Source organism: Podarcis erhardii, assembly GCF_964252035.2.
Source record: "Podarcis erhardii genome assembly, chromosome: 10".
Taxonomy (NCBI): domain Eukaryota; kingdom Metazoa; phylum Chordata; class Lepidosauria; order Squamata; family Lacertidae; genus Podarcis; species Podarcis erhardii.
In genome coordinates this window covers 12,525,615-12,539,834 of record NC_138500.1, presented here as the reverse complement: position 1 = coordinate 12,539,834, position 14,220 = coordinate 12,525,615, and the positions used below count along the sequence as shown (strand labels likewise).

The 14,220-nt window shown below is 49.3% G+C and overlaps 2 protein-coding genes across 11 annotated transcripts in view; both read left to right on the top strand.

Annotated features, from left to right (window-relative positions):
- ABCC9 (ATP binding cassette subfamily C member 9) overlaps nucleotides 1-14,220 on the top strand; it is an 87,785-nt gene that overhangs the window by 56,342 nt on the left and 17,223 nt on the right. For all 10 annotated transcript variants that reach the window (XM_081879624.1, XM_081879622.1, XM_081879620.1 and 7 more), the window contains 3 exons: nucleotides 812-969; nucleotides 1,609-1,701; nucleotides 11,733-11,835. In XM_081879624.1, coding sequence (XP_081735750.1) covers nucleotides 812-969; nucleotides 1,609-1,701; nucleotides 11,733-11,835 — 354 coding nt within the window. The remainder of the gene's footprint in view (nucleotides 1-811; nucleotides 970-1,608; nucleotides 1,702-11,732; nucleotides 11,836-14,220) is intronic.
- Nucleotides 1-14,220, top strand: part of LOC309351961 (sulfotransferase 6B1-like) — a 121,360-nt gene that overhangs the window by 97,777 nt on the left and 9,363 nt on the right. The window lies entirely within an intron of this gene.

Below are 14,220 nucleotides of genomic sequence, written 5' to 3'. Positions count from 1 at the left end.
CAAACCCCTTCCAAGTCCATTCACAGGTCTGGGTTCAGACCGCATCTGCAAGCTATCAAAGTGGGGCTCAGCTGATGGGCAGTGACAGGAAGCACCCACGGTTGTGCGAGGTAGTTCCTGATGAGGGAACTCCTCACTGCAGCTATTACCTGTGGGACTTGCTGCCAGAGAAATAGGGGGTGAAAACAGGAGGATAGTGAAAATGGAAGTGCATGCACAAACAGTAAGATAGTTTTCTCATAGAATCATAGAGTTGGAAGGTACCCTGAAGACCACCTAGTTCAGTGGTTCTCAACCTGTGGGTCCCCAGATGTTGTTGGACTATGACTCCCATAATCCCTGAGTTCTGGCCTTGCTAGCTAAGGGTGATGGGAGTTGTAGTTCAACAACATCTGGGGACCCACGGGTTGAGAAAGGCTGACCTAGTTCAACTCCCTGCAATACAAGAATATGCATCTGTCTTTTATGGATATCCAATCCCACAACCTTGGTGTTTGTCAGTGCCACACTCTAACCAAGTGTGCTATCCAGTCTTTTGAGTTCCCGTGCCCCCAAATCTGAAGATGCCAGATGTTAGCTAATGAGGTCTGTGTCTGGCCAGTGTTAGAAGAGCGTAGCGGAATCTTGCAGTTGCATTTTATGCCGCCTTGGGAGATTTTACCTAAAGGCAGCATTGATACAGTCAAAATAGATGAAGAAGCAGGCCACCTCAAATTCTATGAGGGAAGAATGCTATAAATGAAACAGTGAATAAACGGACCTTTAGTGGATGTTGGCCTAATCTAACGCTTGCAAATTATCTTTGGCGCAGCACATCCCCCCGACTCTGGAGTCCCTCTCGCGGTCCACGTTGCTCTGCCTGTCTGCCATCGGAATCATTTCGTATGCCACACCATTGTTCGTGGTCGCTCTCGTGCCCCTGGGGATAGCCTTCTATTTCATCCAGAAATACTTCAGAGTTGCATCCAAGTAGGTTTAAAACAAAAACAGCCACCCCAAATATAGTCTAAGTCCATAGCTATTGATGTTTTCCATTATAATTCTGATGCTTGTAGCTGCCACCAATTAAGCAGAAGCAAATTTTAAATCAAGGGTGGAAAACCACAGGGCCAAGGACTGAATGTGGCCCTCTGGACCTCTCTACCCAGCCATCAGGATCCTGCCCATTCCACCACACCCCCTTTCCGCCCACATAATTCACTGACCCTGCTCTATGTGACCCTCTAGTGCAGAGGTTCTCAACCTGTGGGTCCCCAGATGTTGTTGGACTACAACTCCCATCATGCTAGCTAGGGATGATGGGAGTTGTAGTCCAACAACATCTGGGGACCCACAGGTTGAGAAAGGCTGCTCTAGTGACTTCACCTGGCTGGTAGGTGTCCTTGAATGGAGAGTGGCCACACCTATTTTGGGGCATATGCACCCTTGGTTTGTGCCCCCTGGGAGGGTTCCCAGGACAAATTGTGGCCCTCAGGTTGAAACAGGGTTCCTGCTTTAAAAGAGTGAGGTTGTTCGCCATTTGCTGCTGCTCTTTCGTTTTGTGTTTCCCGTTTCAATTTCCACAATCTGTTCTTCGCTATTTACACACCTTCTTTCAACTGGTGACAGGGACCTTCAGGAACTTGATGACAGCACGCAGCTGCCTCTCCTTTGCCACTTTTCAGAGACAGCAGAAGGCCTCACTACCATCAGAGCATTCAGGTTTGTAAACAAGGACTTCCCTTTATAGTAGGTGCTGGTTAAAGGGACCGTGGGAAGCTCGATCGGTTCAGCTGCCAACTGGCTGTTTGCAAGCCAGGCTCCTGCCAAGTGAGAGGCGAAGGCAATCCATAGGCAGCACAGACAGAAGCCAGAGCAGAACCCCCTGTCTGCTTAATGTAGACAACATGGCAGCCTGCAGGTGCCACTGGACTACAACTCCCATCAGCCTCAGCCAGGATGCTCAGTGGGCAGGAACGATGGGACTCATAGCCTTATCATTTCTGGAGGGCAGCATGTTGGCTTCCCCTGGTCATTGGTAGAGGAAGAGGAGTATGGGGGGAGCTCACTGCCCCCGGCAGCGCGATCCCGGTGGGGTGCCATCGCGGCTACCACCCCACCCGCACTGGGCACCCCGCCCCCGCAGGCAGCATGCCATGCCCCCAGGACACATGCCACACCTCTGAGGGCTGCAAGCCACGCCCTCAGGATGCGTGCCAGCCCTGACCCTGCCTGCTCTCCACCCCCCGGTGCCGGAGCATGAATCTCCACCACTGCCCCTGGGTCAGATGAAGGCTGGGTCAAACTTAAAAATTGCCAAATTTTGGGGGATGTATGTGCAAACTGTGTACCCCTTTTTTGCAGAAAGCATTTTTTTTACTTTCCCCCCTCAACAGTAGACCTAAAAATCTAGCAAAGTGGTTTGCCATGTGGCATGGTGGTCTGGTGTTCCTGCAATGCCAGTGCAAAGTTTCATTGGATATCATAAGTAGTTATGGATAGGGATAGATGAATCTGCCCATTTTTGTTTCTCCTATTTTCAATGTCTGCATCGCAACAGATTTCTTTTTTTGCGGTACATTTCTCCTTATACACACATTATGTTGGAATTCCTGCTCCATGATTGCAGTCATGGGATTGTTGTCTATCACATGGCGGTGTATGTTTTGACTCCACAGAGTGGGAAGTGACAGAGACAGGATGTTTGTGTTACTGTGTTCCATGAAGTGGGACTATTGTCCTTTGTTCTTTTTCTCTTTGCTGTCTGATGCTAGAGAGAGAGGGAGCCATGTTGCAGTGCTCTGTGTGTGTTTATATGTAAATAAAGTAGATTAGCCAAAATGCTGAGTTGCTGAGGTCTACCACTCGAACTGTGCAGACTCTGTGGATCCCTATGTGTGCCGATGTCTGTTGGCATCGGTCACTGTGATGTTCAGGCAGAAGAAAGCTTTTGAAGCTCCCGAACGATCGACCAGGAGGGAGAAAACATGCCAGTCGGGCATGTGTCTCTGCCAGGGTCCTACTTGAGTGTAGGACAAGCTCCTAAAACATTATATATAAACAATTTGGAGTGTATGGGGTGTTAGGGAAGGGCTACTAGCTCTGGTAGGGGGCACATCATGCTCCTTCTGGGGTTGTTTGTCCACCTTTGGTCCCCACCCTGCACTCAGCTCTCACCTGGGGCTCCTAGAAGTTGTCAGCATGTGGCAGCAGCCACACCCTGGGAAACGGCTTTCACTGGCTGGCTAAGCCAGGTGAGCAGACAAGACCAACGGTGGGTCCAATGGTCAAGAAGGCAGTTTCTGCATATGGTGTAGAGCAGCGGTTCTCAACCTGTGGGTCCCCAGATGTTGTTGGACTACAACTCTCATCATCCCTGAGCTCTGGCCTTGCTAGCTGGGGGTAATGGGAGTTGTAGTTCAACAACATCTGGGGACCCACAGGTTGAGAAAGGCTGGTGTAGAGGGAAGTGAGGGGCAGTTGGAGCTCGTCAACCTGGGAAGGTAGGCTATCTAGGAGATCCTAAACCTCTGCTGCCTTGCGAGTTAAGCCTGAGAGGAAGTGATCTACTCTACCAACAAGCAGTTACTAAAAGAGAAGGAATTAGTGAGGAGGAAGAATAGGTTGCCTTTCTGACTATCCGCACCTGCATTGGTTCAGGTAACAGTGCAAGCATTGTTGCTTTGTTCTCAACAATATATGCATTTTTATACTTATGTCTGGGTGGAGAACTGAGTGGCAAACTTTTTTTGAAAGCATGTGTTTTGATGGATACTGTATTTTTTGCTCCATAAGGCGCATCTGACCATAAGGCACACCTACTTTTTTTTGAGGGGGGGGGGAAATTCAAGAAAAAAATATATACGGCTCTTGGGGGCTTTTGCGGGAGGTGGGGGAAATGAGAGAGCCTCACTCTGTCCCTTCCCCCACCTCCCGCAAAAGCCAGGGATAGCCGCGCCAAGCCTCCCCAGGGCAGCGGGATGAAGGCTCCCCGCTGCCCTGCAGAGGCTTCTCGGCCTACCCCAGAGCTGCTCAGGAGCTTGTCAGGGCTGGTGGGGGAAGCCCGGGTTTCCCCCACCCCCAGCCCCAAAAAGCAGGTCGGGGCTGGCAGGGGAAACCCGGGTTCCCCCCCTCCCCCAGCCCCAGGGACCACACATTCACTCCATAAGCCGCACAGACATTTCCCCTTAGATTTTAAGAGGGGGAAAGTGTGTCTTATGGAGCAAAAAATACGGTAAGTTGCGTTTTGGTTTCGGGAAATGTGAATTAAGGAGGCTTGCATTAAAATGCAGATCAAACCAAATCTCTGCTCCATCCTTATCTATGGAATTCCTCTCATCCTGACCAATATTTTTAGATGGTGTGTGGCAAGCTAGATTTTGAACTGCAAACTTTTTAAAAAAATCCTCCGTCTTGGGTCTGTCTCACCTTAATTTACTAAGATTCCATTCCATCCATGCTTTCTTCCAGCAACTAACCAATTTTCTTCCATCCCAGAACCAAAGTCCCCCCCCCCCCAGATAAGCGTGATAGTTGCCTCCCTTTGTTCTGAGTTCATTATGTACCCCTCAAGCAGTCATGAGCTCCCTGGACTACTTAACCGCAACGTTGTACAGGCCAAGTAGACTGGGATTTGGGTGACCTTTTTGTTCGTCATCTGAACAGGATAAAAAGTTGAAGAATGTGCAGAAGAAGGAGCTGGAGGCAGATGAAAAGATGCAGATTGAGTGTGTCAGAGTTTCCATTGTGTGTGTGGTGGGGGGGGAGGGGGAGGGAAGGGAATTGTAGCTGCCAAAGAGAAGCTCTCCAAAGCGGGAGACAGACAATAGCTTTTCGGAGAGAGAAAAATAGTTCGCTCATAGTGACATCGCTGCTTTTGTTTGTAGGCATACCGCCCTTTTATCCCACTGCTGAAACAGATTCAGCAAGATCTTTCTTTCTTACTCTTTGTATTTTTGAACCTTCATTTTTGTGAACTGTTTTGTGATCCTCAGTAGAAGCAGGGCACATAAATTTAATAACCAGGCAATTACTTTCTTACCCACTCTCCAGCACTACAAAGTTTTGCAGACTTGCCAACATTTGTTCACACATCACAGGATTCAGTCTGTACAGGGCTCGGGAATGTTTTGCAGTCTGGGGGCTGCATTTCCTTCTGTATATCACGCCACATCACAACATCATTACATCTCCACAACGATGTAATGGGCACGCACAGTGTGGGGTCCAAGTCGGCGCCCCTGCTAAGAAGGAGGTATCCCCTGGAGAGTCTAGGGGGCCAAAGAGAGAGACCTGGAGGGCTGTGTCTGGCCTTGAGTTTCCCCACCCCAGTTTTAAAGTATACACCTAGCCAGTGCTTTTTTCCCTTAAAAAATATTTAGGGGTACAGTGGATGCTTGGGTTGCGAACGTGATCCGTGCGGGAGACATGTTCGCAACCCGCAGCGGCGCGTCTGCACATGCGCGGGTTGCTATTCGGTGCTTCTGTGCATGCGCAAAGCGCAATTTAGCGCTTCTGCGCATGTGTGACCGCCGATACCCAGAAGTAACCCATTCCGGTACTTACGGGTTTTGGTGGTCTGTAACCAGAAAAAATGTAACCTGATGTGTCTGTAACTCAAGGTATGACTGTACTCTCATTTTCCTATTCATATTGAAATACTGCCCCTCAATGAAGCCAAACTTAGATTCACAAAATGTTTAGGGGTATGCGTCCCCCCAGGAAAGAAAGCACTGCACCTAGCGCTGTAAAGTGTGAACTTGTACAGACACATTACGCATAAGAGTTGTGAGGAGTGCTGCTTTTCTTCTAGAAAATAGGCGCCGGTGCAACATGCTCTTGAGTCCCCAAGAAAAAAAGCACTGATTGTGAGTCACATAAGTCCCTTTACTCCCCCCCCCCATCCAAAACAAAACAACAACTGAGACGCTTTACACCAGCCTTTTTCAACCTTGGGTGCCCAGCTGTTCTTGGACCACAACTTCCATAATCTCTGACCACTGGCCAAGCTGGCTAGGAATGATGGAAGTTGTAGTCCGACAGCATCTAGGAATTACACTCTTATTGATAACGAAGACCAGGGCAATCACCCTGGCAGGAAAAGCAAAATAAGTGCTCTCAGGTACATATGTTGCTGTCTCTTACAACCTCTTGAGATCCGAAGCTCTATTTCTGCAATGGCCAAATGGCCAATCCCTTATCCAGATATCCCAGGGATAAACCTGCAGGAATATACAGACCAAGGCTTTCTAAGACCGAGTACAGCTTTGCCACATTAAGCCAGTATCTACTAGCAATCATTCAAATCATTTCAGTGCTGTGCATCCGGGGATTTTATGATGCGTTGGGTAGGCTTCATGTCGAAATGTATGCCGTTCATCAATTACTCAAGATGCATCTCATTACCAGGCCTTTTGTTGAGTGTTCCTATATTCTGCATGGCTTTTCTGTGCTCCAGTTTTCTTATTTTGTCACTGGGTGCTTTGTTTTTTTGTTGCATTGTGCAAATGTAAATTGTGCTTATTTTCATAGTGACATTTTTCTAACCCATCTTGGTACCAATCAAGGCTTACTCAAACAGAGCACAACTTCCCCTTTCTGAGTTCCACTGTATCCTAAACTGGATCAACTGCTATTGTTAATCAGGCTATTCTTTTGGTAAAAACCGTTCTTGGCTCCCAAGTCTGCAAAAAGCAAAATTAAATTAAACAAAAATGCACCACAAGCACTGCATTCTTGCAATTTATAATAAACCAGCAAAGAGCAGTTCATCTCTTTTGACCAGAGCAGAAGTACAACAGTAACGTTTATACAATACAGTCAGCCTCCTGCCAATATTTACAATTTCTTCTAAACATCACTGTAGCAGTGTTGCTGCACTCCTAGCTGAAGCAATACTGGGTTTCTTTCCTTCCCCCTAATGGAGAAATGTATGCATCAGGATGAAATGTCTCTGAGCTAGTTTTTGGGAGGGAGGGAGGGAGACTTGGTAGTTATGTAAACACCTGGCTCGAGTTAAAAGATGGCCAGCCAGCACACAGAGCCCAAAAAGAGCATCAAAAGCATGCCGTTGGCTTTACAACATCACTTACTAAATGTTGACCAAAGCATAAAACCCAATCTCCTCCCATCTTCTGGGATAATGGCATTTTGTGATTGGTCTTCATCAGATAGCCAGTACGTTGGATGGGATAACCTTACGAGAGATGGCGCCCCCGGGTTTCTCCGTCCTCCACCAGTCACGGACTGTGGGCCGGGGGGGAGGGGTGGCATTATTAATCCGGGAAGATTGTTCTTTCAGGGCTCTACCATCGCCATCGATCCCCGGCATTGAATGTGTTGGCCTAGTGTGGGGCTCCGAGGAGAGCTTGGCTGTCTGGCTGGTTTACCGGCCACCTAGCGCACCAGCAGCCACCCTGTCAAACCTGCTGGAGGTGGTGGCCGGCTGGGCCTTGGAGTTCCCTAACCTATTGGTATTGGGAGACTTCAACTTCCATGCTGATGCCACTCCCTCCTCACAGGCTCTGGACCTGGTGTCTTCCATGGCGACACTAGGGCTCTCCCAGTTTGTTTCGGGCCCCACACATCAAGCAGGCCACACGCTGGATTTGATCTTTGGCGCCGGTATAGATGTGATCATGTCTCCTCCGATGAAGGTGCCATGGTCTGATCACTACGCTCTGAAAGCTAGGATTGACTTTCCACCCCCACCCTGCTTAGGTGGTGAGCCGATTTGGGCTCGCCCGCAGAGGCTGATGGACCCTGATAGATTCCGTCAAGCCTTGCGGGACCTTGCTCCCCCTGGCGACTCATTGACTTGTTGAGGGCTGGAATACCCAGCTCCTGGCAGCCATCAATGAGATCGCACCTAAGCGCCCTCTGCGACCCCTCAGAAACCGGGCTCCCTGGTTTACCGAGGAGCTTCGGAAAATGAAGCGGGACCTCAGACGGCTAGAGCGAGTATGGCGGGGTGCCCGTGACGGAGCCTCAAGAACATCTTATAGGGCTTTTATGAAAACCTATGAGATGGCAGTGAAGGCCGCTAAGAAGTCCTACTTCTCGGCCTCCATTGCATCCGCTAGCTCTCGCCCGGCGCAATTATTTAGTATAATTCGGTCTTTAACGTCCCTTGAAGGACAGCCAAATTTAAATAATAATCTGACACACAGCTGTGAGGCATTTGCGAGCTTTTTTGCGGAGAAAGTCCTGTTGCTCCGCCATGACCTCCCTGCCAATTTGGATACAATAAAGGAACTGGAGGCCCCTCGACTGTCCTCGGGTCCAGTATTGGACCACTTTGACCGGATATCTCCAGCCGATGTGGACAGACTCCTCCGAGCTGGAAAGCCCACCACCTGTCCTCTTGACCCGTGCCCGTCATGGCTGATTAGAGCGTGTCCAGACGTGGTGCGGGCCCCCCTGGGGGATATCATCAATTTGTCCCTTGGCACCGGGATATTCCCAGGGGAACTGAAGGAGGCAGTGGTGCGTCCGCTCTTAAAGAAAACATCATTAGATCCCTTAGATCTATCCAATTACCGCCCGGTCTCGAATCTTCCATTCCTGGGTAAGGTGATTGAGAGAGCGGTTGCTGAACAGCTTGGTAGGTTTCTGGATGAAACATCTGCTCTGGATCCATTCCAGTCCGGCTTCCGCGCTGGCCATGGGACCGAGACGGCTCTGGTCGCCCTAACAGATGATCTCCGCAGGCAGCTGGATCGAGGCGGGTCGGGGCTGCTGATTCTTCTAGATCTGTCAGCAGCCTTCGACATGGTCGATCACGAACTCCTGGACCACCGCCTTGCCGACGTGGGGATCCAGGGCACAGTCCTTCAATGGCTGCGCTCGTTTCTCTCTGGTCGGGGACAGAGGGTGGCGCTTGGGGGGGAATTGTCATCGCGCCACTCCTTGGTGTGTGGAGTGCCTCAGGGTGCGATTCTCTCCCCGATGCTTTTTAACATCTTTATGCGCCCCCTCGCCCAGCTTGTCCGGAGTTTTGGGCTGGGCTGCCATCAGTATGCCGATGACACCCAACTCTATCTGTTGATGGATGGCCATCCTGACTCGGCCCCGGACACACTGGCGAGATGCCTGGAAGCTGTGGCTGGATGGTTACGTGGGAGCCGGTTGAAGTTAAATCCTTCGAAGACAGAGGTCCTCTGGCTGGGCCGGGACGATATGGGATTGAGGGGGCAACTCCCATCTCTTGCGGGGGTGCAATTAGTGCCAGCACCGTCCGTTAAGAGTTTGGGTGTAATCTTCGATACCTCCCTCTCTATGGAGGCGCAGATTACAGCTATAACAAAGGCGGCATTTTTTCATCTCCGCCAAGCTAAGCAGTTGGCCCCTTATCTCTCTCGCCCTGACCTAGCCACCGTGATCCATGCGACGGTCACCTCCAGACTGGATTATTGTAACTCGCTCTACGTGGGGCTGCCCTTGAGACTGACCCAGAAACTCCAGCGGGTGCAGAATGCCGCGGCAAGACTCCTTATGGGGTCTTCGCTGCGAGATCACATTCATCCAGTACTATACCAGCTGCACTGGCTCCCGGTGGAGTACAGGATCAGGTTTAAGGTGCTGGTTTTAACCTTTAAAGCCCTATACGGCCTAGGACCCTCGTACCTACGGGACCGCCTCTCCTGGTATGCCCCACAGAGAAACCTACGGTCTGCAAATAATAACATCCTCAAGGTCCCAGGCCTCAGAGAGGTTAGGCTGGCCTCAACTAGAGCCAGGGCCTTTTCGGCTGCGGCTCCAATCTGGTGGAACGCTCTGTCACAAGAGACTAGGGCCCTGCGGGACCTGACATCTTTCCGCAGGGCCTGCAAGACAGAGTTGTTCCACCAGGCCTTTGGTCAGGGTGCAGCCTGACCCCCCTCCTCTGGCAACCTGCACAGAATATTGCTTAATTGGTTGCCACTAATTTAATTTGATTTTAATTTTTATAATGAATATTTTGAATGTGTGATTATTTGATTATTTGATTATTGTTAGCCGCCCTGAGCCCGGCTTCGGCTGGGGAGGGCGGGATATAAATAAAATTTATTATTATTATTATAAGGACAAGGGAGGATGTATAAATGGAGGGGTGTTTTCTGTGTTCTTCTCCTCCCACTCATGGGATTTCATATTATCAGTACCTGCCTGGTAGGTCAGAGAGGACAAGTTGATGGACTGGTTTCTGAAGGGCTGTTCTCCTGTATGAATCTGTCATAGAACCGTAGAATTGTAGAGTTGGAAGCAACCAGGAGGACCACCTGTTCCAACCCCCTGCAATGCAGGAATCTTTTGTCCAACATGGGGTTCGAATCCATGACCCTGAGATTAAGAGTCTCATGCTATACTGACTGAACAGTATGTTCACTTAAAGCAGGGACAGAATGACTGGCCTCCATACATGGCTGGTCTGTGAATCCCATCTTCCCTGACTTCTAGGTGTACCAATAACATCTGAAAGTTCACAGATGTTCCCCATCCCTGACTTTGATCTTTAACCGGGGACCTGCTCTGGGTGACACTGGGAATAAGTTGGGCTTTGGGCCAATTGTGTGGTGGCTCCTTGCCTCTGAAAAACCCTCCCAAAAGAGATCAATGATGCCTGTGCTTCTGAATTAGGCATCAGGTAAAGATTCTCCCCACACTTTTACGTTACGTTTGCTTCATGTTATGTTATTTCAGGTTATGTCCCGCGGTGACCCAGAAGTACCGGAATGGGTTCCTTCGGGGTTCGCCACTCTCACATGCGCAGAAGCGCAAAATGACATCATGCGCATGTGCAGAAGTGGCAAATCGTAACTCGCGTGTGCGCAGATGCGCTGCTGCGGATTGCGTTATTTTCATGTTGCGAATGGGCCTCTGGAATGGATCCCATTCGCAACCAGAGGTACCACTGTACTTGACTGATTCCAGTTAGTTCAGTGGTTCTCAAAGGGTGTGATGTGCCACATTGGTGTGGCAGGAGAGAATGGCAAGTGTGGTGGGAAGATTCAAGGACAATGATATTTTGGGAATGATTCATCTTCTTACGTAGCTGCTTTGTTTTATACTTCCTGGACATCCCATGGTCATATTATAAAGTAGTTGTGTTCTATGTTACAAATCAAGCACTGCTAAGAGTTGTGTCTTTTTGTTTTCTGATGTATTTCTTATCAAGAAGAAAAATTGGGGTTGCATGAGCAAATTTTTATTCCAAAAGTGTGGCCCAGAGAAAAAAGTTTGCGAACTGCTGAATTAATGCATGACGCATAGGAAGCAGTCTAGTTTGTGCATAGAGCTAAAGGAGGAAGTTAGAAAAGCGACACTCTATCCCACTTTTCCTTTTAGCTTTATGATTTGGGTCAGGTTGAATGTTTTGTTGAAGTTGGGGGAAGAAAATAGAAGGAGGGCAGGGCAGGGGAAAACTCAGAAGGGAAAAGGTTGCTGAGATTAAACCAGTGAAAACAGTGTCTGGGGGGGGGGGAACAACTCTGAGTTTCATTTCCCAAAAAAGCTCAATAACTTTTGTGTCCTGAATTTTACTTCTAGAAATATGGCAACCTAAGAAAAAGGGACAAATGTGAGCAAAGGAGTGGGACACTTGTAATCTGGTTCCTGATCCTCAAAAGGCACCTGGCAACTTGGCACACTCTTACTCAGATTTAGCTGATCTGAATGTTGAGGTCTGACTTCCTGAGATTCTGCAATCTGTGCTCTGTGCATTGTATCATCAGAATTGCGAGTTGCTAACGTAAGATTCCCTTTGTCTTTCGCAGGCACGAACCCAGATTTAAGCAGCGAATGCTGGAACTGACGGACACAAACAACATCGCATACTTGTTCCTGTCGGCTGCCAACAGATGGTTGGAGGTCAGGACGGTACGTACGCCTGCATCCCTGCCACGGTTCTGAAACCTTAGAACCCGGCAGTTAACTTTTGTTTGATGTGAAATGCTGGGCAAAGAATTATAACTGGAACACATCTGGCTACGAAACACCCACACTTTCATATGCGCCAGTCCTTAAAATAGCTCATTGTTATTTCTGTTGAGTTTTCTCTTCGATGAAGCCAAGAAACGTCTTCATTTGCTGCTGCTGGGAGTGATGGTCATTCAGAAGAGAATCTGAGTTGGGCTAGGCTGGGCTGGATTATACTCACCCCCCCCCCCCCCGCAATCCAGCTATACAGAGGAGAATGAGTGTGTGTCCTCCCTGCTCACCTGGTGAGGTGACCCCCAACTATGCTGCCCCTGTGAAATATACTCAGAGTCGCAAAGTGATTTCATGCTCTTTATTCAGCTCATAGTGGTGAGGAGGAATGAATGAAAGTCCCCTCAAAGTATCTGCTTTATATACATTATTTACACAATGGGCTGCACATGATTGGCTGATTCCGGAATTCTACTGTAAGCCAATCAGGTTGTGGATTCACTTCTATCTGGAGCATGATTGGGTAGTTCTTGCCAACCAATCATGCTGCTGCATTGTTCTAGGACCAATCAGACTGCTGCATTCTGAATCCTATTGTTCTAGGACCAATCAGACTGCTGCCTTTTGGATCCTATTGTTCTAGGACCAATCAGACTGCTGCAGTTTGGATCCTATTCAACTCAGTACATAACACCCTGGATGTACACGCAAGGCCATAAAGGAAGCCAGAAGCTTTGAGTTGAGGAATATCACCTGAACTATTGATTTTCAGAGGCTTCTTTGCTGTTTTCCCAAATCTGACGAGAGATGGGTGGTAGCAAACAAGCTGAAAACCCTCCTGAGTTCTTTCGGTCACCAGTTCAAGACCTGCTGCAGGCTGGAGTACTTTGTTAGAGCAGGCATAGGCAAACTTGGCCCTACAGATGTTTTGGGACTACAATTCCCATCATCCATGACCACTGGTGCTGTTAGCTAGGGATGGTGGGAGTTGTAGTCCCAAAACATCTGGAGGGCCGAGTTTGCCTATGCCTGTGCTAGAGCCGTTGAATGGCACAGGACTGCTGAGGGCCAAACTACACACCCCTGCTTGCCAATGTGGCGCCTGTGTTGAGGGTGGCTACCTCCTCCCCAGCCCTAAAAGGTAAAGGGTCCCCTGACCATTAGGTCCAGTCATGACCGACTCTGGGGTTGCGGTGCTCATCTCGCTCTATAGGCCGAGGGAGCCGGCGTACAGCTTCCAGGTCATGTGGCCAGCATGACTAAGCCGCTTCTGGCGAACCAGAGCAGCACACAAAAACGCCGTTTACCTTCCCGCCGGAGCGGTACCTATTTATCTACTTGCACTTGGATGTGCTTTCAAACTGCTAGGTTGGCAGGAGCAGGGAGCGAGCAACGGGAGCTCACCCCGTCGTGGGGATTTGAACCGCTGACCTACCTTCTGATCGGCAAGTCCCAGGCTCTGTGGTTTAACCCACAGCGCCACCCGTGTCCCTTCGACACTGTGTAAAACATGCAAATTGAAGAGGATCCCTTTTAGTTCTGCTGGATCCAACTTTTAACCAGACCCCCTTGTGAATTTGTGATGGTGTGTGTGTGTTGTGTAGGAAGAATTATCTGTATGTGTGCTTTCTCTCCTTATGTTGCCTGGGGGCGGGGAGAGTTACCGAGCGGAAAACAACATCTAAAGTTTGGATAGGATGCCCTCAGAACCCCAAAAGTTCCCACGAGCTCAGAAAGGCTGGTGACCCCTGTTATGTGTTAAATTGGAGTTCTGTGATTGGAACACCAAAGCCATAACTTTTGTCTTGTAAAAGCAGCCACAAGGGACTGAGAATTTGGATGAAGGCCTGTACTAGCTTTACCCCATTGTGCCTGACTTAACCCTCCCCACCGCCGCTGTCACTATGAACCATGGGAGGGGGGACGACGACAGGTTTTTTGTGCCCATAAATTTCTCCTAGTGGCACCTTCTATGGGTGATTTAGATCAGCCCACCAACACAGCACAGGGGAAGAGATTTGGGGGGAGAAAATCCATCTCCTGCAGAAGCTGGGCTCCTGCTCCTATCAACCCCAGCCAGCATGGCCACTGATCGGGGTGATGGGAGTTATAGTCCAGCAAATCTGGGAGTCACCGGTTCTGTATCCATCCCTCACAGATTCCACCAGAGGGTTGTAACACGCACATGCACACGCTCGCGCGCGCGCGCACACACACACACACACACACATTCTTTGCCCAGGCATCTGCAGAATGCTAGGAACTGTATTCCTGCAATATCTGGTGGCTCCACATTTGCTACCTCTGCACTTAAAGGCACAGCAGTTGCTGAAA